Below are 23,775 nucleotides of genomic sequence, written 5' to 3'. Positions count from 1 at the left end.
GAGATTTCTGGGCAGAGAATGTGGTACCCAGCAAAGTCAGTCCCCCTGACCCCAGGGCAGTGTGAGAGAGGATCTTCAAGGCCTTATCCTGTACCTTCTCAGGCTTTAGGGAATGTCTAGTGACTTGTAGAGACAAGACAAGCCCTGGGAGGGGATAACCAGCAGTGCACAAGAGGCAGAGCCAGTCCAGACTTTGGGTTCTGAAAGACTTGAGTTTAAATTCTGCCCTTCCTGGTTGTGTGTTGTAAGCACATATGTTAACCTGTACAAATCTCACTTTCCTTATCTGGAAACTGTGGTAAATATTTATTTTACACAGTTGTATGAATGGGAAATACATTTCACAGGGCCTGGTACCCAGTGAATTGGCAACAGGTGAATAGTTAATGTAGTTTTGTTTGTTTGTTTTCTTGATAGAGAGTCGGAGAGTCAGACAGGAAGGGAGAGAGATGAGAAGCATCAATTCTTTGTTGTAGCACTTAGTTGTTCATTGATTGCTTTCTCATATGTGCCTTGACTTGGAGGGCGCTACAGCAGAGCTAGTGACCCCTTGCTCAAGCCAGCGACCTTGGGCTCAAATCAGTGACCATGGGGTCATGTCTGTGATCCCACGCTCAAGCCAGCAAACCCTGTGCTCAAGCCAGCAAACCCTATGCTCAAGCCTGCAAGCTCGGGTTTCGAACCTGGGTCCTCTGTGTCTCAGTCCGACGCTCTATCCACTGTGCCACCACCTGGTCAGGTGCTAATGTAGTATTAAATAAGTGGTTAAAGTTTGGTCCCAGACCAGCAGCATCAGCATCCTGGAGACTGGTAGCAATGCAAACTCTCAGACGCTGCCCCAGACCCACTGAATCAGACATTCTTGGGGTGATGCCCAGCCTTCTGTTTTGCCAGGCCCACTGCAGTTTGAGAACCACTGCCATTTTGAATGGAAATCACTTGGGAACTTGTTAAAAATGCAGATTCCTGGACTCAAAACCCGACATTGAGGTGGGACTGGTCAGGTGCTAATGTAGTATTAAATAAGTGGTTAAAGTTTGGTCCCAGACCAGCAGCATCAGCATCCTGGAGACTGGTAGCAATGCAAACTCTCAGACGCTGCCCCAGACCCACTGAATCAGACATTCTTGGGGTGATGCCCAGCCTTCTGTTTTGCCAGGCCCACTGCAGTTTGAGAACCACTGCCATTTTGAATGGAAATCACTTGGGAACTTGTTAAAAATGCAGATTCCTGGACTCAAAACCCGACATTGAGGTGGGACCTGGGAATCTATATTTTAACCTGAGGTGAGCGTGATGGGGTGTGTGTGTGTGTGTGTGTGTGTGTGTGTGTGTGTATGGGGTGGGGGGATTAACCCTGCTCTAGAAGCTGCCCTGGGGGAAGATCGAGGAAGGCACTTATAGTTGTTCTTTTGGGGCTGAGGGTAAGGAGGAGGGATATAAAGCTGGAGAGGAAGAACTTGACCCTAAGGCCACCGAGGAAGGGGAACAAAGGGTACACGATGAATGGAGTGCGGGACATGTACACCTACCCAACCCCATGAAGTCATCCACAAGCTGGGGCACAGTCCCTACAGTCAGAAGGGGCGGGGCCTCACGGAGACGGAGTCGCTCCCGTCCTTTCGCCTTGGGGTCTAGTTTGACCTCCCCTCTTGTCTGGCCGGTGCGGGTGGACAAAGGCCAGAGGTCGAACCTGTGGGGGGCTGGTAGGAACGGGAGAAGGTTCATCAGAGAGGCCACAGAGCTAAGGGACCTGGACAACCTGTCATTTTGCGGCCCCGAGCTCCAGGTGGCGCTGAGGTGCAGCACGGTTGCCTTCTCTTTGCTCTTCTCTGGGCCGGGTTTGGGAGCTTGCAGCGGCTTTAGGGAGCCCTGGAGGTGGAAGTGTGGTCCAAAGGAGGGAGGCATCCCAGTGTGCGCCTGCGACCGTGAGGTCTGTCCCCGCAGACCCAAAGGCATTAGCTAATGAAGGAGGCTCTGTTCATTACCCTTAAACACTCAGGGTTGGCTGACCGTGGTAACATGGGCCGTTGGTGACATTGGTTCCACAGGACAGTTAAATTTTAGTTAAAACAACTTCTCAACGAGCTAGTGAAACCGGGTAGCTGGCTGGGAACGGCTGGCCTTTCTCTCTGCCTCTTCCCCTCTATAGCAGCTACTTTTCTTGTTGCCATGTCCGCCACCATTGGGGCACTCACTTCATGACCATCTCTGCCTCCATCTCTCATAGTCTGAAGGACAGGCCATCCTGTAGGCCCTAAGACCATCACCCCCATTTTTCAAGTCAGTAAATTGTGGCTTAGAGGGGTCTCCTAACTCCCCCAAATTCCCACAGTGGTATGAGAGTGGACACAGGTCTGCCAGACCCAGAGTCTTTGTCACTGACCACTGTTCCCCCCCCCCCCCCGATTGAACCCTGGGGTCCTTCTTCCCTCTCTCTCTCGGAGCCCATTCTCCATTCCTGAGAGCCACCCTTACCATTATTCAGGCTATGCACTGCAGCTCCGCACTCAACATTTTCCATCAGATGGCCGTAAAGGGGTTGGGAGAAGGGGCACATTTTCCCGGTTTGCACGAAGTGGCCTTTCGGACTGTCTTGCTGTCCGTGTGGTTATCTCCCCACATTTCCTCCTCATTTCCCTGGCAGGTATGTCTGGCATCTGGATTGCCTTCCTAAAGGACCAACAAGGTCTTCGCAGAGCCTGGCCCGGGAGATCTAATCTCCTCCAGTGGAGTGATAATGCCTTGTGACTCTGCTTCTCAGTGGGCCCTGTACCTATTAACAAGCATGTATTTACATGCGTGCGTGTGTGTGCGTGTGTGTGCGTGTGTGTGTGTGCATGTGTGTATGAAGGGTCACCTTGTCTGCCAGGTCATAACTACCCCTTCCCCACCCACCTGCAGGTGAGTGTCCTGTGAGCAAGATGAGACTTTTCCATGGGATTCCTGGGGTACACAGGCCAGGTGGATGAACCTTATGAGCCAGACATATTGGTCCTTCAAGCTGATACTACAAGGCTGAAGAAAAGCAGCCTCAGTGTCCTGGAGCCACACTGGGCACCCTGCATGCAGACTTGGAGATGGGGAGAGGGGCTATCTGGGAGAGGATAGACCTTCTCTCAAGAGCGTCAGGCTCGCTGCCTGGATGGTTTCAGCACCAAGTGGGGCAGACAGGAATCAGTGAGGAGGGTGGTGGCAGCTGGCCTGGGGTCTGGAGATAAGGAGGAGTTGGGGGACGTGACTCCTGGAAGGGGAGTGGGAGAGGGCCACCTAAGCTGCAGTGGGGAAGGGGAACAGGGTTGGCTGGGCTCCCTGACCTGAGGGTAGAGAAGGGAGAGGAGAGGTTGATCCCATTGGGGAACCCTGGTCTTATTAGTCCGAAGTCCTGCCACGGTGGAGCTCTCCTGGAATGGTGGGGCTCCACAGCTTCCTTGTTCCTCCATTTGAGCCTGTACCCTGTCTTACCTCAGTTCCTCACTCACTGGTTGACTCCCAAAGCATAGAATGCTCTCCTGGCAGGGGAAGCTGACCTGCTCCACCCCTCCAGTTCTCACTGCACCCACATTATGCTCCTAGAATTTTCAATTTTCTCTACTGCCAAGGAGCAGCTGATCTCCAGCATTTTTATTTTTTTTTGGCAGAGACAGAGAGTCAGAGAGAGGGACAGATAGGGACAGACAGATAGGAAGGGAGAGAGATGAGAAACATCAATTCTTCGTTGTGTCTCCTTAGTTGTTCACTGATTGATTTCTCATATGTGCCTTGACCGGGGGGCTACAGCAGACCGAGTGACCCCTTGCTCAAGCCAGTGACCTTGAGCTCAAGCTGGTGAGCCTTGCTCAAACCAGATGAGCCCACGCTCAAGCTGGCGACCTCGGGGTCTCAAATCTGGGTCCTCCACATCCCGGTCCGACGCTCTATCCACTGAGCCACCACCTGGTCAGGCTCCAGCATTCTTGATCCCAGACCCATCCCTCTTAAATTATATCAGGAAATCTGCTGCTTACTGCAGTACCTGCTGAACATGACTATGTTTTTTTTTTTTTTTTTGCATTTTTCCAAAGCTGGAAACGGGGAAGCAGTCAGACAGACTCCCTCATGCGCCCGGCCGGGATCCACCCAGCACGCCCACCAGGGGGCGATGCTCTGCCCCTCTGGGACGTCGCTCTGTTGCATCCAGAGCCATCCCAGTGCCTGAGGCAGAGGCCACAGAGCCATCCTCAGTGCCCGGGCCATCCCTGCTCCAATGGAGCCTCGGCTGCGAGAGGGGAAGAGAGAGACAGAGAGGAAGGAGAGGGGGAGGGTTGGCGAAGCAGATGGGCGCTTCTCCTGTGTGCCCTGGCCGGGAATCGAACCCAGGACTCCTGCACGCCAGGCCGACGCTCTACCACTGAGCCAACCGGCCAGGGCCTGAACATGACTATTGTGAGCATACTCTCCTTACCCAGTCATCGTGAGTTGTTACTGCTGCTGGTTGGAAGTGAGGCTGATGAGACTTGGATGGGGAGGCCACCTTGTCCAGTTGGAAAGGGGACTATTGGAATGTTGGAGAGAAGTGGAAATCCAGGGCAGGAGAGAGGAAGGGACTGGCTTCAGGAGGTGCCAAGGGAAGGGGACTAGTGCTTTGGTGGTGGCAAAGGACTTGTGTGTGTGTGTGTGTGTGTGTGTGTGTGTGTGTGCTGTTAGAGGAGGAGATGCTAGGTTTCTATGCTGTTTGGAACAGAAGCTGCTCAGAGATCTAGTGTAACTTCCCTGCCCCTACTTCCTGTACCCCCTCTCCATTTTACAGATGAGGAGACTGAGGCCCACAGGGAAGGATGGTATTTTGGGGGAGAATTCACTGACTTCTGGCCCCAAGCCTAGTCTTGTGTGGGATGTGAGTCCCTCCTCCTCCTCTCCCCCCAGGACCAGACTTGGGATGTTAACTGTAGATGTGTTCTCTCTGAACATAGACACTTCTGAGGTCACAACATTGGTGCAGAAAGAACTCTTTCTCCACCAAGTTCACTTCCTGCTGGGCTCCCCAGGCCCCTTCTGCTGCCCCTTCTATTCCTCCACCCCAGATCCAACTCAGCCTCAACCCTTTGCTCAGCCCTTGTTGCCAGAATAACAAGCCGTTCCTAGGCCTGCAATGCCGTTGGGAAATATACTTGACATTTGGGGTTTTCTCAGATTGAGGGACTGACATTGGTGGGAGGAGTAATTTGTAGGGAGGGGCTGGGCCTTGACTCCTAGGAATCTGTTAGCAGCTTAGGTTTCTGTCTTCTAAAACTCTGCATCTAAGGCATAAGTTTCTCCAGCATGCCTGCTAGTTACCATGGTAACCCAGTACTTGCTGAACATAACTGATGAACAGCTGTGTCACCATCCCCTGTATATTAAGATGTTGGATACCACTGGATGGGCATGGCTGGACATTAAAGCCTCCACACAACAGGGCCTCCTCCTAACCACCCCCCACCTTCCAGCGCTGACACGGCTATCCTTCCCTTCCCCCACAGAGGGACTCCTACCCAACTCTCCCTCTATAATCCAGATACCAGGCCTCCCTCCCTGGACTCTCCAACACTCCACCTGTCTCTCAGCTCCCACTTTTCCCTTCCTGCCTTTCCCCGTTTCCCTTGGCAACTCTCCAGAGCCTGCAGAAACACACTCAAGACTAGATGGTCCTTATGACCAAATCTTTCCCACCTTGGGGCCTCCAATCCCAGCTCCACCTTCTACTGTCCTTAGTCGAGGCATGGTTTAGTAGGGCATGTAACTGGAGTCCACCTTTGCAGAACAGAGTATAGTAGAACATGCTGCCTGAGACTAAAATTAAGAATAGAGAAGTCTTCCTCACTTATCAGTACCTTTCTAAAGGAGGGTTTTTTTGTTATTTTTTTTAAAGAGTAAAAGCAATTCTAGGCCTCTCAGTTGGGTACAACCCCCCCCCCCAAAAGAAAACTAGGAAGAGTGGGGCAGCACTGAGATCCTTTACTCCTTAAAATTCATATAGTTTCTTTAAATTCATTGAATTAACTTTCCATTTCCTAGAGGCCCACAACATAGACTGTCAAACCAAATGGCTTGTTTTTATCTCTATGTCTGGGCATAGGAAGAGGTAGTAGGAAGATTTTAAGGTGAAGAATTATGCTTATAAAATTTGTGGCTAAGGTTTTTGTAAGGCCTTTATAGCCATAAGCACAGTCAAGGCCTGGGAAGGGGCGGTTTTAAGTTTCAGCTCTTAACACTTCCTGTGTGCCAAAGCTACCTCAGCCTTCTTTAAAAACAAGCAGGCAAACAGAAAACAAAAGATTTTATTGTAGAAATGTTCATATATATAAAAGTAAAGAGCCTGACTGGGCGGTGGCGCAGTGGATGGAGCGTCGGACTGGGATGCAGTTGACCCAGGTTCGAGACCCCAAGGTCACCAGCTTGAGCGTGGGCTCATCTGGTGTGAGCAAGGCTCACCAGCATGAGCCCAAGGTCACTGGCTTGAGCAAGGGGTCACCCAGTCTGCTGTAGCCCCTGCCCCCCGCCAAGGCACATATGAGAAAGAAATCAATGAACAACTAAGGTGCTGCAACAAAGAATTGATGCTTCTCATTTCTCTCCCTTCCTGTCTGTCCCTCTCTGACTCTCTCGGTTTCTGTCACAAAAAAACAAAAAACAAAAAACAACTATTTAGCCTCTTCCCTTTAATTACTTAAATAAAAGTAAAGAAAATATGATAAACCCTGTGTACTCATCACCCAACTTCTTATTTATTTAATTTAGAAAATTATATTTAACAGGGAGACATTGATCAACAAGAGTACATAGATTTCAAGTAAATGTCTCCACATCGTTTAAACAGACGATTATGTTGTATAGTCATCACCCAAAGTCAAGTCAAATCATCATCTCATCATCTTATATTTGTCCCTCTTTATACCCTTCCTCCAATTCCCCCGCTTCATTACCTAACTTTAACAATAATTCACATTTGGCTAATCTGGTTTTTTCTATACATCCAAATATTGCCCTTCTTCCCAACCCCAACATTATTTTAATTAAAATATTTATTCAGCCCTGGCCGGTTGGCTCAGTGGTAGAGCGTCGGCCTGGCATGCAGGAGTTCTGGGTTTAAGTCCCAGCCAGGGCACACAGGAGAAGCGCCCATCTGCTTCTCCACTCCTCCCCCTCTCCTTCCTCTCTGTCTCTCTCTTCCCCTCCCACAGCCAAGGCTCCACTGGAGCAAAGTTGGCCTGGGCTCTGGGGATGGCTCCATGGCCTCTGCCTCAGGCACTAGAATGGCCCTGGTGGCAACAGAGCGATGCCCCAGATGGGCAGAGCATTGCCCCATGGTAGGCATGCCGGGTGGATCCCGATCGGGCGCATGTGAGAGTCTGTCTGACTGCCTCCCCGTTTCCAACTTCAGAAAAATACAAAAACAAAACAAAACAAAACAAAACAAAAAAATATTTATTCAGATCATTGTAGATTCATACGGATTTACAAAACACAATGTATAAAGATCACTTACACACTTTCCCTAGTTTTTCTCAGTGGTAATTGCTAGACTGACTGTGTCCTCCCAAAATCCATATGTTGAAACCTAATCCTCAATGTGTTGTCATTTGGAGGTAAGGGCTTTTGGGAGGTGATTAGGTGATGAATGCTATTATAAAAAAGACTCCAGAGAGCTCCCTTGCTTCCTTCCACCATGTGAGGACACAGTGAGAACACAGTCGTCCATGAGCCAGGAAGTAGGTTCTCCCCACACTGAATCTGTTGATACCTTGATCTTGGATTTACCAGCCTCCAGAACTGTGAGGAATAAATTTCTGTTGTTCATAGCCACCCAGTCTATGGTATTCTGTTATAGCAGCATGAACAGACTAAAACAGTAACATTTTGAAAAACTATATTATACTGTCACAACCAGGATATTGACCGTCATACAATCCACTAATCACATTCATATTTCCGAGTTTTGTAGTCATTTTTGCATGTATATGTATTAAGTTCTGTACAATGTCATAACTTATGTAGGGGCCTGTATCCATGACAATAAAGGAAGTGAATAGTTCCAACACTGAAGGATCTTTGCTGTTGCCCTTTTATAACTACATCCATGATCCTCCTACCACCTCTTCCACTTAGTCCTTAATATTTGGCAACCACTAAATCTGTCTTCCATTCCTAAACTTTTGTCCCCTCTAAAATGTTATATAAATGAAACCACACAGCATGTAATTTTTTGGGACTGGCTCCCCCCACCCTTTGTATAATAACCTGACAATTCATCCATGTTTTGTGTGTATCAGCAGTTTGTTCCTTTTTTTTTTTTAATTATTAAGAGGCAGAGAGGCAGAGAGACAGACTCCCACATGCGCCTCAACCAGGATCCACCTGGCAAGTTCCCTACCAGGTGATGCTCTGCCCATCTGGGGCCACTGAGGCGAGGCCATTGTGCCATCTTCAGAGCCCGGGGCCAACTTGCTCAAACCATTTGAGCCATGGCTGCAGGAAGAGAAGAGAGAGAGAGAGAAAGAGAGAGAGAGAGAGAGAGAAAGAGAGAGAGAGAGAGAGAGAGAAGAGGGAGGGGGAGGGGTGGAGATGCAGATGGTTGCTTCTCCTGTGTGCCCTGTCTGGGAATTGAACCCAGGACTTCACATGCCTGGCCAATGCTCTACCACTGAGCCAACCTGCCAGGGCCAATAGTTTGTTCCTTTTGATTGTTGAGTAGTATTCTATGATATAGAAGTACCATAGTTTACCTTCAATAGGTAAATAGTTATTTCCAGTTTTTTGGCTATTTTGAATCAAGCTGCTATGAACATTTATGCTATGAAATACCTATCACAATCCAGGGGCTGGGGGTGCTTATTGAGTCCATCATTGTCTGTAAGGGCTTTGCAGTAGATAGAATTAGGATATGCTTTTTTTAAAAAAATTGATTTGACAGATAGAGGAAGGAGAGTGGGAAGCATCAACTCATAGTTGAGTCACTTTAGTTGTTCATTGATTGCTTCCTTTTCTTTTTTTTTTTTTAAGTGAGAGAAGGGGAGATAGTAAGGCAGACTCCTGCATGCACCCTGATGGGGATCCACTCAGCAACCCCATCTGGGACTGATGCTCAAGTACCAAGCTATTTTTAGCACCTGAGGTTGTCATGCTTAGACCAACCAAGCTACCTTCAGTGCACGGGGCCATGCTTGAACCAATTGAGCCACTGGCTGTGGAAGAAGGAGAGGGAGAGAAGGGGAGGTGAGAAGCAGATGGTTGCTTCTCATGTGTGACCTGACCAAGATCAAACCCAGGACATCCATATGCCAGGGTGATGCTCTATCCACTGAGCTACTGGCCAGGGCCCATTGATTGCTTTTTGTACATGCCTTGATGTTGGGGCTCAAGCCAATCAAGTGACTCCTTGCTTAAGCCAGCAACCCAGGAATTATGTTGATCCCTCACTCAAGCCAGCAACCTGTGCTCAAGATGGCATCTTTGGAGTTTTGAACCAGAGACCTCAGAGTTCCCAGGTGAGCTCTATCCACTGCACCACCACCAGTCAGGCAGGTTATGCTTCCTTTTTTTTTATTAGAGAGAGAGAGAGAGAGAGAGAGAGAGAGAGACTGGAAGGGAGAGAGATGAGAAGCATCAACCCATAGTTGTATCACTTTAGTTGTTCTCATTGATTGCTTCTCATATGTGCCTTGGCCTGGGCTAAACCAGTGATCTTGGGCTTCAAGCCAGTGACCTTTGGGCTCGAGCCAGTGACCATGGGATCATTTAGAACCTCAGCATCCCAGATTGATGCTCTATCTACTGTGCCTCTTCCTGGTCAGGCAGGCAGGCTATGCTTTTTAATTTAAGCTAAAATATGCCATGAGTTCATACAGATAGTTCCTAATTAAATCAAGACTATGGGGAATTTGCATAAATCATTAAGTTTAGGTCTGCATGTATTTTCTCTTGTTCTGACACAATAAAATAATTATTTTTCCACAATTTTTTTTTTGTATTTTTCTGAAGCTAGAAACGGGGAGAGACAATCAGACAGACTCCCGCATGCGCCCAACCGGGATCCACCCGGCACGCCCACCAGGGGGCGATGCTCTGCCCACCAGGGGGCGATGCTTTGCCCCTCCGGGGCGTTGCTCTGTTGCAACCAGAGCCACTCTAGCGCCTGGGGCAGAGGCCAAGGAGCCATCCCCAGCGCCTGGGCCATCTTTGCTCCAATGGAGCCTTGGCTGGGGTAGGGGAAGAGAGAGACAGAGAGGAAGGAGAGGGGGAGGGGTGGAGAAGCAGATGGGCGCTTCTCCTGTGTGCCCTGGCTGGGAATCGAACCCGGGACTTCTGCACGCCAGGCCGACGCTCTACCACTGAGCCAACCGGCCAGGGCCTTTCCACAATTTTTTATTGTGATAAAATAAGCATAACATAAATTTTACCCCATTTAAAAATGTTTTTTATTTAGTGAGAGGAAGGGAGGCAGAGACAGACTCCTGCATCCGCCCCGACCAGGATCCACCCCATAAGCTCACTAGGGGGCGATGCTCTGCCCATCTGGGGCCCTTGCTCCATTGCAACTAGAGCCATTTTTTTAGTGCCTGAGGTGGAGGCCATGAAGCCATCCTCAGTGCCTGGGGCCAACTTGTTCCAATTGAGCCATGGCTGCAGGAGGAGAAGAGAATAGAAAGAGAGAGAGAGAGAGAGAGAAGTAAGGGGGTGTGGAGAAGCAGATGGGTGCTTCCCCTGTGTGCCCTGACCAGGAATCAAACCAGGAACATCCACACGCCAGGCAGATGCTCTACCACTGAGCCAACTGGCCAGAGCATCTTAACCATTTTGTGTGTGGTGTGTGTGCGTGTGTGTGTGCGTGTGTCAGAGACAGAGAAAGTCAGAGAGAGGGACAGATAGGGACAGACAGGCAGAAAGGGAGAGATGAGAAACATCAATTCTTGTTGCGGTTCCTTAGTTGTTCATTGATTGATTTCTCATATGTGCTTTGACTGGGGGGCTATAGCAGACTGAGTGACCCCTTGCTTGAGCCAGTGACCTTGGGCTCAAGCTGGCGAGCCAGGCTCAAAGCAGATGAGCCCGCGCTCAAGCTGGCGACATCGAGGTCTCGAACCTGGGTCCTCCGTGTCCCAGTTCGACGCTCTATCCACTGCGATTTTTTAAGTGTACATTTGTGTTATTACATATGTCCATAATGTTGTGCAACTTTCACCACCATCCAGCTCCATAGCTCTTTCCATCTTGTAAAATTAAAACTCTATACCAGCGATTTTCAACTGATGTGCTGCAAGGATTTTTAAAACATGAGATAACTGACTATTTCATCAGGTATTTCATCTGCTTTTCCCTTAGACTATCAAATAAAGAAAAATGACAGCCATCTGGTATGAATGACTCAAAAGTATACCTATTTATGTCAGATCAGCAAAAAATGTAATGTAATAAATATTTTGGCATGCTGCAGAAATTTTGTAATTAGTTTAAGTCTGTCATGAGATGAAAAGGGTTGAAAATTGCTCTTCTATACCCATTAAATAACTTCTTATTTCTCCCTCCTCCTCCCTAGCCCTAGGTAACTATTGTTCTACTGTCTGTCTGTATGATTTTAAGCAATCTAAATATCTTATATAACTGAGATCATCTAGTATTTGTCTTTTTTTGGCATTCAATATTATCTTATATTAGTTTCTTATATTAGTTTCAGGTGTATAGCGTGTTGGTCAGGCAATTATATAATTTATGAAGTGATTCCCAACATAGTTGTTTTACCTTACACATTTTCACCTATTCCTGACAAAATATAACTACTAAATACAATTTAAAATTTTATGACACATTTTTTTAATGGCAGGTAATTTTATACTTAGGGTAGATCTTTGGATGTACAGTTAAATCAGTGTGTTTTCCAGTCCTTCAGAAGAGTTCCTTTCTGTGCAGTTAGGCCACCAACTAGATATACATTTAGGTTCATTTGTTTCATGTTCATCTTTTAGGGAATGATTTAAAAATTTTTTTTTATCATACAATCATGTAAAACATATGTTTCTGAAGTCAAATGCACAAAATATAATCAAAGTCTTGTCTCTTTTCCCTTCATTCTAGTCTCTCTTTTAAAGGTAAGTAACTATTAAAAATTTTTAATGTTAGCCTGACTGGTGGTGGTGCAGTGGATTGAGTGTAGGCCTGGGAGACTGAAGGCCCCTGTTCTAGACCCCAAGGTTGCCTGACCAGGCAATGGCGCAGTGGATAGAGTGTTGGACTGGGATGCAGAGTACCTGGGTTTGAAACCCTGAGGTCACCAGCTTGAACGTGGGCTCACCAGCTTGAGCGTAGGGTTGCTGGCTTGAGCAAGGGGTCAGTCGTTCTGCTGTAACCCCCCCAGTCAAAGCAAATATGAGAAAGCCATCAATAAACAACTAAGGAGCCCCAACAAAGACTTGATGCTTCTTTTTTAAAAACATTTATTTATTTATTTATTTTTTTACAGAGACAGAGAGTGAGTCAGAGAGAGGGATAGACAGACAGTAACAGAGAGAGATGAGAAGCATCAATCATTAGTTTTTCATTGCGCGTTGCAACACCTTAGTTGTTCATTGATTGCTTTCTCACATGTGCCTTGACAGCGGGCCTTCAGCAGGCTGAGCAACCCCTTGCTGGAGCCAGCGACCTTGGGTCCAAGCTGGTGAGCCTCGCTCAAACCAGATGAGCCCGCACTCAAGCTGGCGACCTCGGGGTCTCGAACCTAGGTCCTTCCACATCCCAGTCCGATGCTCTATCCACTGCGCCACCACCAGGTCAGGCAAGACTTGATGCTTCTTATCTCTCTTCCTTCCTGTCTGTCTCTGTCACACACACACACACAAACCCTCAAGGTTGCCTGCTTGAGTGCTGGCTTGCCAAGCTTGAGTGTGAGGTTGCTGGCTTGAGCACAGGATCATCAACCTGATCTTAAAATTGCTGGCTTGAAGCTCAAGGGGTCACTGGCTCAATTTGAGCACTCCAGTCAAGGTATGAGAAGCAACAACTAAAGTGAAGCAACAACTAAAGTGAAGCAACTATAAGTTGATGTTTCTCATCTCTCTCCACCACCTAAAAAATTTAAATAAAATGTTATACTTCCACTTTTTTAAAGAAAGAGGCAGGGAGAGAGACAGACAGGAACACTGAGCCCTTCCTGTATGTGTCTGACTAGGGATTGGCAACCTCTGCTCTTTGGTACAATGCTCCAACAGAGCTATCAGGCCAGGGCTTGATTTTTTTTTTTTTTTAATTTATCAACTTATTTATCAATTTTTAGAGAGACAGAGAAAGGAAGGGAGAGAGAGGGGAGGGAGAAGGGAAGCATTCATTTGTTGTTCCACTTAGCTGTGCATTCATTGGTTGCTTCCTATGTGTGCCCTGGCAGGGGACTGAACCCACAACCTTGTCATTTCGGGAAGATGCTCTGACTGAGCTAACTGGCCAGGGCTTACCTTTCCACTTTTAAAAAAGTGTAAGTATTTATTTATTTACAATTGTACCTCCTTACTCCCTTTTATAAATTAAGAGTAGAGGAAATGGACACATTTTCTTATTCCCGACTTGAAGAGGTAAGCTTCTAGTGTTTCATCAGAGATCCTAATTTTTTTTTTTTTGTAAAATGAGGGCAACGCTATCCATTCTGATCTTCCACAGCATTTTTTTTGGAAGGTTAAGGATGTGAAAACTCTCAAACTCAAAAGTGATACACAGCCTGACCAAGCAGTGGTGCAGTGGAGAGTGTTGGACTGGGACGTGGAGGAGCCAGGTTCAAAACACTGAGGTCGCTGGCTTGAGTGCGGGCTCATCTTGTTTGAGCAAGGCTCACCAGCTTGAGCCCAAGGCTGCTAGCTTGAGCAAGGGGTCACTTGGTCTGCTGTGGCGCCCCCCCCCCCTTCAAGGCACAAATGAGAAAGCAATCAATGAACAACTAAGGTGCTGCAACAAAGAATTGATGCTTCTCATCTCTTCCCCCTTCCTGTCTGTCCCTATCTGTCCTTCTTCTGTCTCTCTGTCACACACACAGTGATACATGAACATGCTTATTGATTTATTAATCCATTTTAGGAGAGCCTCAAGAGTCCTGAACCCAAGTTAGTACATTTTACACAAGAACAAAACAGGCTCACAGAATTGAAAGGACCTGCCCAAGGGATATAATATAGGGAATGAGGGAGAGTTCCAGTCTTCTCTGTCTTGCAGTTGGCTAAATCCAAGCCTTTCTTCTTTTTTTTTGTGTGTGTGACAGAGATAGAGGGACAGAGTGAGAGAGGGAGAGAGATGATAAGCATCAATTCTAACTGTGGCTCCTTAATCTCCTTAGTTGTTCATTGATTCTTTCTTATATTTGCCCTGATTGGGGGGGGGGAGGAGGGCTGGAGGGAGGGATACAGCAGAGCAAGTGACCCATTGCTCAAGCCAGCGACCTTGGGCTCAAGCCGGCGACCCTGCGGTCAAGCTGGTGAGCCCCCACTCAAGATAGATGAGCCTGCACTCAGGCCAGCGACCTGTGACCTCAGGGCTTCGAACCTGGGTCCTCCGAGTCCCAGTCCGATGCTCTTTCCACTGTGCCACCGCCTGGTCAGGCCAAGCCCTTCTTCTTTTTTTTTTTTTTTAAAAAAAAAAACTGTACTCAACATACAAATATCTATTTTTTGTGTGTTTTTCTGAAGCTGGAAACGGGGAGAGACAGTTAGACAGACTCCCGCATGCGCCCCACCGGGATCCACCCGGCACGATGCTCTGCCCCTCCGGGGCGTTGCTCTGCCGCGACCAGAGCCACTCTAGCGCCTGGGGCAGAGGCCAAGGAGCCATCCCCAGCGCCCGGGCCATCTTTGCTCCAATGGAGCCTTGGCTGCGGGAGGGGAAGAGAGAGACAGAGAGGAAGGAGGGGGGAGGGGTGGAGAAGCAAATGGGCGCTTCTCCTATGTGCCCTGGCCAGGAATCGAACCCGGGTCCCCCGCACGCCAGGCCGACGCTCTACCGCTGAGCCAACCGGCCAGGGCCCAAATGTTTATTTTTATAGAGATGGGTATTTTAGGAGATTCTCCAAAAGGAAAAAGTTATATATAAAAAAAAACTCCTCAACACTGAGTGAAGCAGTTATCACTCAGGCAACCACAGTCGCCCTGGGTCCCAGGAGGGAGAAGGAGGCTGGGGTCAGCAAGCCCTGTCTCATTCAAACGGGGAAGCTCTGGTCCGAACTCGAAGGCAACAGAAAACCTGGAGATGCTGTGAAGGCACGGAGTAGAAAAGTCCCAATGCGGGGAAGCTGGACTGTTAAGGCTGTCCTATTAGGCACTCGTACTGGGGGGACTGACACACTCCGGACTCCAGCAGAAGCCATGTGAAGATTTAGCCAGGGGAGGAAACTGTGTTGTACTTTTCGAAGGGAAACGGTACTGATGAGAATCAGCGGAAATTTTACCGGCTTCAGCGCTACCCTGCCTTAGGGGCGGGACCGAGAAACGGGGAGGGGCAACGGAAATGACGATTAGAACGTCAGTAGGCGGGGCGGGGCTTGTTTCACCGCCCCATTGAGTAGGGCCTAACCGTTTCCGGTAGCGGTGTCTAGGTGGGGGTCGGGTTCTTGAGTGAGGAGCTTATTCCCTCTGATCCTTGGCCCTCAGCGACCCTCGCACCTTGCAGCCACTCCAAAATGATGGGCTGTGGGGACTCAGAGCTGAAGTCGGTGGAAGGAGAAGAGGCCGTAGCGGCCGCGGGACCACCCCCCATACCCCGCGCCCTGGAGCCCGGAGCCCCACTGCCCGAGCCCGGCCTGGACCTGAGCCTTAGCCTGAGCCTGAGCCCGCGGTCCGACAGCCCAGACAGGCTGAACTGCAGCCCGGGGCGGGGAAAGGGGCGGGCAAACCGGCGAGGCGGGACCCGCAAGGGGCGGCAGGTGAGCTGGCTTAAGACCTGGCCGGCAGCCCGCCAACAACCCCGCGCCCACTATTTCACTGCCCTGCTCTCTGCTCCCAGGTCCGCTTCCGCCTAGCGCCGCTCTCCCCAGTCCAGTCTGAACCGCTGCTGGTCACCGCTGCACCGAGCGAGAAGCCCGCGGCGCCGCAGGAGCTGGGTGTTCCCGCACAGCACAGCAGCCTGGCTCTGAGCCTCGAGCTGCAAGCCGCGCGGGCCGCAGCCGCCGGCCAGTTCGATGCTGCAAAGGCCGTGGAGGAACAGCTGAGAAAGTCGTTCCAGACCCGTTGTGTCCTGGAGGAGAGCGTGGCCGAGGGTGAGGGTGGTGGGGTGGAGACCTGCGCCCGGGCGCATAAGTGGGGGTGAGCGGCACGTCTCACCCCCGTTCCCCCTACGCCCTTAGGACTGAACGTTCCGCGCTCCAAGCGGCTTTTCCGGGGCCTGGTGAGCCTGCAGGTCCCGGAGGAACAGGTTCTGAACGCTGCGCTGAGGGAGAAGTTGGCGCTCCTACCACCGCAGGCTCGAGCCCCGCCCCCGAAGGTGAGGGACTTGGGCTTTAGTCCCCTCCAGGTGCTCTCTTCCCTCCCTGACTCTAACCTTGCTTTGGACTCCCAACAGGAGCCACCTGGGCCAGGGCCTGACATGACTATGCTCTGTGACCCAGAAACATTATTTTATGAATCTCCACACCTGACCCTGGACAGTCTGCCCTCTCTCCGCCTTCAACTCCGGCCGCGCCCTTCAGAGGACACTTTTCTCATGCATCGGACACTGAGGCGATGGGAAGTGTAGAGCTGCAGGCTCCCAGAATTGCTAGTTCATATTTTTGTGTTACATGAATCAGAATAAAGTGATTTTGCTCTGGCCGGCTGGCTCAGTGGATAGAGTGTTGGCCCAGCTGGGAAGTCCAGGGTTGGATCTCTGGTCAGGGCACACTTGAGAAAACAATCTGTTTCTGTCCCCCTCCCACTCTTCCCCTCTGGCAGCCAGTGGCTGGATTGGTTCCAGCATCTCCCCAGGTGCACATTTCAGCCAGACAGGGTTGTCAAATGTGTGTGTGTCCCATATAGTATTCTATCTCCCCTTCTCTCAATAATAAAGTGGTTTTGCTAACAAATGGGACTTTTCTGGGGATGTTTAAGATGGGGTCAAGTTTCTGGCCCCCCCCCCTTTTTTTGTATTTTTCTGAAGCTGGAAACTGGGAGGCAGTCAGACAGACTTCCGCATGCGCCCCAGCAGGATCCACCTGGCATGCCCACCAGGGGGCAATGCTCTGTTGCAACCAGGGCCATTCTAGTGCCTGAGGCAGAGGTCATGGAGCCATCCTCAGCGCCCGGGGCCAACTTTGCTCCAATGGAGCCTTGGCTGCGGGAGGGGAAGAGAGAGACAGAGAAGAAGGAGAGGGGGAGGAGTGGAGAAGCAGATGGGCACTTCTCCTGTGTGCCCTGGCCGGGAATCGAAGCCGGGACTCCTGCATGCCAGGCTGATGCTCTACCACTGAGCCAACCAGCCAGGGCCTCTGGTCCCTTTTTAAAAGAACTCAGTAATGACAAGTAGAAAACACTGGTTCAAGCCAGGACTTTAAATACCCTCCCCACATCTTCCTGACTTCATACCTACCTTTGTTTTCAATGGCTCCATGCTTGTTCCTTCGCACCACTTATTTCTGATTAACATATGTGTCCTCACCCATGTTACCTGACTCCAGGAACCTGCAAAGCAGCTACTAGCATCTAAATTATCTCCTTGCTTTTACCTCCAAGGGTCTCGCCTTGTCTTTACTCCTGGCCTAAGAGCACTCAATATTTGTTGGCTATCCAAAGCTCCAGGAATACTCAACAAGCTACATGTTAAACAGCCTATTAATCTCATTCCACCACACCAAAAAAAAGGATGGTCGTAAGTCCTGCAGTAGAAAGGTAGTCTGGCCCACAGTCCCTTTTTTTAGCTCTACTTCAACTCCACTGTTAATTTCGTTAGCCTGCCATAGCTTCTGCAAAAAACTGTGTCGATGGGTTTTCATTTTTAGGGTGAGAGGGGTGGGGAATAGATGGGCTTTTCAAGTTTCACATCAACATTTGCAATATAACCTTTTTCCTGAGTAGGGTTCTATATAGCAATCCACAATCTTCCCAACCACTGAACCTTGAGACTAGTTAGAGCAGAGAGAAAGCACAGGTACTGAGAGGAACTATCCCTTCCCACTAGCTAAAAAGTGCCAGACATAGGTATGGGGGCCACTGCCCTAACATCAAGTTTATTGTGCTGTTCTTGCATTCCAAACTCAACCCCCTCTCCCAATGGGGGACAGCAGAGGGAAGGATTTTCACAGTACCTGTGTGCCTCCTACCAAGCTCCCCCCCTCTTAAGCCTCAGTCCACCTGTCTGTGGTCCACTGAAACGTAGCTAAGGACAAGGGCTGAGGAAAAAGGGAATCTCTCCTTGGAAGAACAGGAGGAAGAGGCTAGAGAACTTGATACCCGCCCCCGCCCCACACACAACCTCCTGTGCTCTAGGAGAACAGAGGTCAGCAAACAGTCCATGCCATCCAGCCCAGTGGGCTGGGGTAAGAGGAAGATTTGGTGGTAACTCCAACACAGCTGGGCTTGCTGCTTAGGTACCAGAGGTGTAGGGAGGATGCTGGGGCAGCAACATAAGATAAGCTCTCTGTGTAGATCCAAGAAAGGAAACGTTTCGGAGCCAGAAAGGCAAGACCGTGGGATATTTTCTTCTGCCCTACCCCCAGGTCCTTAGGAGCAGCGGGCAGCTTCTTGGACAGCTTCTTCACTTTCTATTCAGGGGGCCACTTAGTGGCTGGGGGAACGGGCCTTGTGGAACAGATATACAGGACGCTGGAAGCCTGAGAAGAGAGCGTGCAATCAGGAGGGGTTGTCAGGACTTCAAGACTCCACAGGGTCTGCACCTTCTCCATAAGGACTGGTCTCCCTTCCTCCCCCAAGAAATAAGCCAAATTTACCTTTGGAGGTGTTGTGGGGTGTGGCCACAAGCTCATAGCTGGAGAAGCCCACCTCTGAGGATGTCAGGTAGGAAGTGAACTGCTCTGGCTTTAACTGGATTCGATAGTAGTTCTTATAGATTGTTTCCTAGGAAAAAAGAGCAGGGAACACTTTCAGTTTGCTGCCTTATCCCTTCATGGAAAATGATGCCCACCCAGGCTATCTTTTCACCTCGTTCAGAAAGTCTTCCTCAGATTGGGGGGGAAGGGGCTGAGGGGGTGGATGAAAACGGTGAAGGGATTAAGAGGTACAAATTGGTTGTTACAGAACAGTCACGGAGATGTGAAGTACAGCATAAGAAAAATAGTCAATTTTCTAATAACTACGTATGGTGTCAGATGAGTATGAGATTTATCAGGATGAACATTTAGTAAGCTATACAGTACAGGTCTCATCACTGGGCTGCATACCTGAAACTAATATAATACTGTATGTCAACTGTAATTGAAAAAGAAAAAATTATATAAATAAAAAAAAGCAAGCCAAAAAAAAAAAAGTCCTCTTCTGCTTCCTTGAGGCCTATCTTGCCACCAAGCTGCGTCTGGTATTGCAGACGCAGCTCCTCAGACAGGTAGTGTTGGATGTTTTGGCGGACTGAGTGGATGAGCCGGGGATTGATAGCCAGGCCCACCATGCCTCAATTAAAGGAAGGATATCCCCAATTTCTACTGAAATCCCAACTCACTGTGAGAGTCTTTCTCTTGCTGTAAGTTGACCAAGGTTGGGGTTCCAGGACCAGGATGCCCCCAGGGCGTAGGTGCCGGTAGATCCTGCGAAACATGCGCTTCAGTCCCTCGTCTCCCCAGTTCAGATGCACCCACTTGGTGAGGCTGAGGCAAAGTACCACATCATACTCAGGTTTTTGGGCCTCCACCAGTTCATCTCGATCCAGCACATAGTTACCCTGAGAGCAAGAATTGGGGGCAAGGTCAATAGAGGGATTAAAAGAACCACTACCCCCACATAACTCATTCATCCTGCAGCCACACTTTAGCCCTTGGCCATAATCATCTGTGATACCTTCGGTCACATTTTCTAGCAAGCTATTTATTGGTGGTAAAACAAACAAAAAAGAGCCCAGGGAATGTTAAATTGAGCAAAGTATCCATGAGATCTCCAAAGTTTGGGTGAAACTGCAGAGAAAATGCTGGATGGAGTTCCTCTAAGACCCTGTCCATTAAGCTCAGCAACCTAACATTATCCAAAGGCACCTAACCTAGATTTGAAAGGGAGACCGGTGGTTCCTTCTCAGTAGATGGGGTGGGCAGTTTATAGGCTTGTTCTTCCCTTTCCTCTAGAGAAATGAAGATAAGCTCACTACCACCCTCTGGAAAGTCCACTTTCCCAACACTACTGCAAATGGCTGAATTAGAGTATTTTATGAGGAGCTATGTGCAGCCAGGGGACATTTGTTGAAGACATGTTACCCTCCCTTCCTGCAGAGGACTCTGACTCTTCTCTCCATCCTACTAGCTAGGGTCAATGTGGAGACTGACCACTGACACTTTGACTTTGTATCTAATGAAAACCTAGTCCTTACCAAAGCACAGAAACTGTAAATATTGGTCACTACCCTAATCTCTTCCTACTCCAAGACATCCCATGTCTGATACCCATCACTTCATGCACCTTCAGTAGGCTGGAAAACAAGTTTCCATCTGAACCAAATTCCCTAGGGATCATCAGCAGTAACCAGTCCCTAAGGGAAGGTAGACTGGTCTGGATTACAGTCCAGGAAGGGAGCAGAGCAAAAGGAGTCAGATCCCATTTGAGGGCCTGTAGTCATGAGAAAGGAGCCCAGGTAGAGCCCCTACCTTTTCAGGCTATAGGAGGAAAGAGACAACCAGCGGAATACAGTCGCAGATTCAGACTCTTCTCTTGAGGATTTGGTTCTCCCAGTGAGAACTACATACACAGAAATTCCTCTGGCTCATAACCTTCCCTGCCACATTCTAATTTAATCTCATCCTCATACCTGGCCCCTATCCCAAGACCCTCTTACCGTGACGAAGACAACATTGTTGGGGAAGACTGATGTGTCTGCTCCATCCAAGGGCACTTGGGGTGCAGCAATGGGACCCCGGCTGGCTGTCAGTGAGGCTGGGAAGCAGCTCCTCTTTCGGATGGTCGTGGTCCCTTCCTCACTCTCTGTCCCTGGGTTCTCCTCAGAAGTCTGGTGTTGCAGACGCAGCTCCTCAGACAGGTAGTGTCGAATGTTTTGGCGGGCCGAGTGGATGAGGTGGGGATCGATATCCAGGCCCACCACGCGGGATGGGCCCCACTTACAGGCAATACTTAGGGTCAGATGGCCCACATTGCAGCCCAGATCCAGGACGTCCCGACCCCGAAACCATTCAGGTTTCAACACCCGAAGGCGCCCATCCTCACAGGAAGGATTGCGGTACCCATAGTACTTGCAGTAATTCCCATACTGGAACTTGCGATGTTGCTTTTTGAAACCTACTGCAGGTAGTGGATGGAGGTGGTGGCGGCCTACCCCACTCCCTCGGCTTCTTTCCTTGGGACCCTGGCCTCCACCCCTAGCCCCTGCCTCTGACTTGCTGGAAGTCCTGCGACGTTTTCGATGTCGTGAGGAGGAAGACGAGGGTGCAGAGGTAACTGAGGCAGCTGGAGGGGCTGAAAGGGAGCCTGAGGGACCCTGTAGGGCAGATGGAAGGGGAGACACGACCTCATCCCTGCAGTTGATAGCAGTGTTGAGTTCATAGGGTTGGGGGCCATCTCGGTTCTGGCCCTTATGCCGCTGCTGCTGTGTGGTGCCCTCCCCATGGAGTGAGGGAGTGAGGGGGGCTGTGGGCAGCACAGAGTGGCTATCATTCCCTCCAGTTGCCTGCTGCTGCTGGTGATGCTGTCCCCGGTGTCTATGCCGCTTCCGACCAGTCTTGAGTGGTGAAGCAAGAACTACTTGAGCCTCATCTGTGCAAGTATTGAGACTGAGCGGGTCAGTAATATCTTTGGGGATGAGAATCTCCACTGGATCTCGCCCCTTGGCCGGAAGTGGGGATGACTTAGGGGTCTCTGCATTGAGTGCGCGGCTCACTTCCTCATCCAGGAGACTATTCAGGTTCAGTGGATCAAAGATATTGCCCCCCAGGAGGAAGTTGGAGGGTAACACAGAGTCACAGTCCGAATTAACCCGCCTGCGCCTCTTGAAGGCCGGATGTTTGAAGCCTCCACCACCTCCCCCTACATTGCAGCTATTTCTCCTCTTACCCCCACCTCCCCCAGGGGGCCGGTGGGGCTGATAGCCATTACGAGGTCGAGGCGGGGCCGGGGGCCCCAGTTCTGTTCCACCCCCTACCAGTCGCTCCTCCCCCACGTCCGGGGGGGCGGCTCGCCCGTGGGGATCCGACAAGCGGGCCTCTCCGTGCGTTTGGGGGCCGCCCCCTCGCTGCTGCGACTGGCCGCCCCGAGGGGTGGATGTAGCCCCGGGGCTCTCCTTGCCCGCCCCAGAAGCCAGGACCCCAGCTGAGTGTGCGCGCGGGCCCGGCCCACGCTGCGTCCCGCCGCGGAGCTCCCCGGAGGCGGCCTCTCGGTGTGGTTGCACCGAGGGGCTGCCCCCTCCGCCGGACTCCTCTTTGAGCGGCGGCGGCGGGGCAGGCACCAGAAACGGCTCCTTCTCCGCCGCCATCTCTATCATTTCCTCCCCTTATTCCGTCCAGCCGAGGGCTACGAGGAGGGACTAGGGGGCTTGATCCCCCTCCTTAGACCCCGCTCCCTACCCCCCTTTCCCGAGTGCGCGCGCAGCTCTGCTCCTCTAGCCTAGTCTCGATCCCAAGCACCTCCCCCAAAGCGCGCCCAACTCGCCCGCGAGACCCGAACAACTCGGAGTGAACTGCGCGTGCGCCGACCCCTTTCTCCTCCACCACTACCGCTTTGCGCGAGCGCGCCCTCTTGAAGCGCGTTCCTCTGGCCCTAGAATCACGCATGCGCAGTCCGCCACCACCCTGGTCGCGCGCGCATCCCAGAACGAACCAACTTAACGGCTCCGGGAGTTTAAATATAGCCCCCCTCAATCCTCCCCCAAAGCCCACCACCCCAAACTGACACCCTACTTCCCTTCGCAGTTATGTTCGTCCCTACTGATATCCTTTGTCTCTGCCGCGCGAACCCACCCACCGTAGGCGGGGGACGGGGAGCTGGTGTGAAAAGGTCTCCTTGACACCCGACCCTTGTTCCTGAGGAATGAGTCTCAGCGGTCTCCGCCCGGCTCTAAACCCAACAACCTCCCTACCCCGCCTCCTTCCTCCCCCTAGCAGGCAGCGCCTGCGCACACCCTTTTGGGCTTGCGCGGGTAGATGCAGCACGTGCTGGAGGTGACGCCCCGCCCTCCGCCCTAGGGGCGGGGACTGTTACGTAGCTTCCCCAGGTTTGGTGTACGTAACGTGCGTCAGCACGACTTGGAGGGGCGTGACTAAAGGCCGAGGTAGCTCTTATGAATTATTCATGACTGGTTGTTTACCGCCCTCCCCCACATTTTGCCCGCCTACTTACAAGGGCCTCGGAGGGGCGGAGGAGGGGAAACAGAAGTAGAAGGGAAGGGAAGTGGTAGGTCGTAGTGGCCGTCTTCTTACGAACTGTTCTCAGTCGAGTACGATAGGTCATTTTAACAACCCTCCTGGAAAATATTCTCTGCTGAATTAAGAAAAAAAAAACAGTACTAAGACGGCCGTTGTTATCCAACCTCCTCTTCCCCCGAAAGGTTTGAGTCGTTTTTCTCACTCAGCCTTCCCTTAAACACGATCACCTGGGAACACTACGCCCTTCCCTGTGCCTCCACACCGAAAGCCCTGACACCAATGCTTCTACACATCAC

General features: G+C 50.5%; 2 protein-coding genes across 2 annotated transcripts; one reads left to right on the top strand and one right to left on the bottom strand.

Moving 5' to 3' along the window:
* The first annotated feature begins 15,547 nt into the window (after positions 1 to 15,547).
* PPP1R35 (protein phosphatase 1 regulatory subunit 35) lies at positions 15,548 to 16,790 on the top strand. The gene is made up of 4 exons (XM_066379933.1): positions 15,548 to 15,907; positions 15,988 to 16,240; positions 16,328 to 16,464; positions 16,543 to 16,790. The coding sequence occupies exons 1-4, from the start codon at positions 15,665 to 15,667 to the stop codon at positions 16,714 to 16,716; spliced, it is 807 nt and encodes a 268-aa protein (XP_066236030.1). The 5' UTR covers positions 15,548 to 15,664; the 3' UTR covers positions 16,717 to 16,790.
* A 1,363-nt stretch (positions 16,791 to 18,153) lies between these two features.
* MEPCE (methylphosphate capping enzyme) lies at positions 18,154 to 23,284 on the bottom strand. Its single transcript, XM_066382261.1, has 4 exons — positions 20,944 to 23,284; positions 19,627 to 19,845; positions 18,902 to 19,028; positions 18,154 to 18,784 (listed from the first exon to the last, which is right to left on the bottom strand). The coding sequence occupies exons 1-4, from the start codon at positions 22,597 to 22,599 to the stop codon at positions 18,732 to 18,734; spliced, it is 2,055 nt and encodes a 684-aa protein (XP_066238358.1). The 5' UTR covers positions 22,600 to 23,284; the 3' UTR covers positions 18,154 to 18,731.
* Positions 23,285 to 23,775: the final 491 nt, after the last annotated feature.

Source organism: Saccopteryx leptura, chromosome 4, assembly GCF_036850995.1.
Source record: "Saccopteryx leptura isolate mSacLep1 chromosome 4, mSacLep1_pri_phased_curated, whole genome shotgun sequence".
Taxonomy (NCBI): domain Eukaryota; kingdom Metazoa; phylum Chordata; class Mammalia; order Chiroptera; family Emballonuridae; genus Saccopteryx; species Saccopteryx leptura.
The sequence above is the reverse complement of the archived record's forward strand: the minus strand, read 5'-3'. Positions and strand labels throughout refer to the sequence as shown.

Excerpts from the sequence above, each read along its gene's own strand:
- PPP1R35 (XM_066379933.1), top strand. The coding sequence starts at position 15,665 with ATGATGGGCTGTGGGGACTCAGAGCTGAAGTCGGTGGAAGGAGAAGAG. Across the intron at positions 15,908-15,987 it reads GGACCCGCAAGGGGCGGCAG|GTCCGCTTCCGCCTAGCGCC; the intron begins GTGAGCTGGCTT and ends CTCTGCTCCCAG. Across the intron at positions 16,241-16,327 it reads GGAGGAGAGCGTGGCCGAGG|GACTGAACGTTCCGCGCTCC; the intron begins GTGAGGGTGGTG and ends CTACGCCCTTAG.
- MEPCE (XM_066382261.1), bottom strand. The coding sequence starts at position 22,599 with ATGATAGAGATGGCGGCGGAGAAGGAGCCGTTTCTGGTGCCTGCCCCG. Across the intron at positions 19,846-20,943 it reads ACAATGTTGTCTTCGTCACG|GGTAACTATGTGCTGGATCG; the intron begins GTAAGAGGGTCT and ends TCTTGCTCTCAG. Across the intron at positions 19,029-19,626 it reads GCAAGAGAAAGACTCTCACA|GAAACAATCTATAAGAACTA; the intron begins GTGAGTTGGGAT and ends CTTTTTTCCTAG.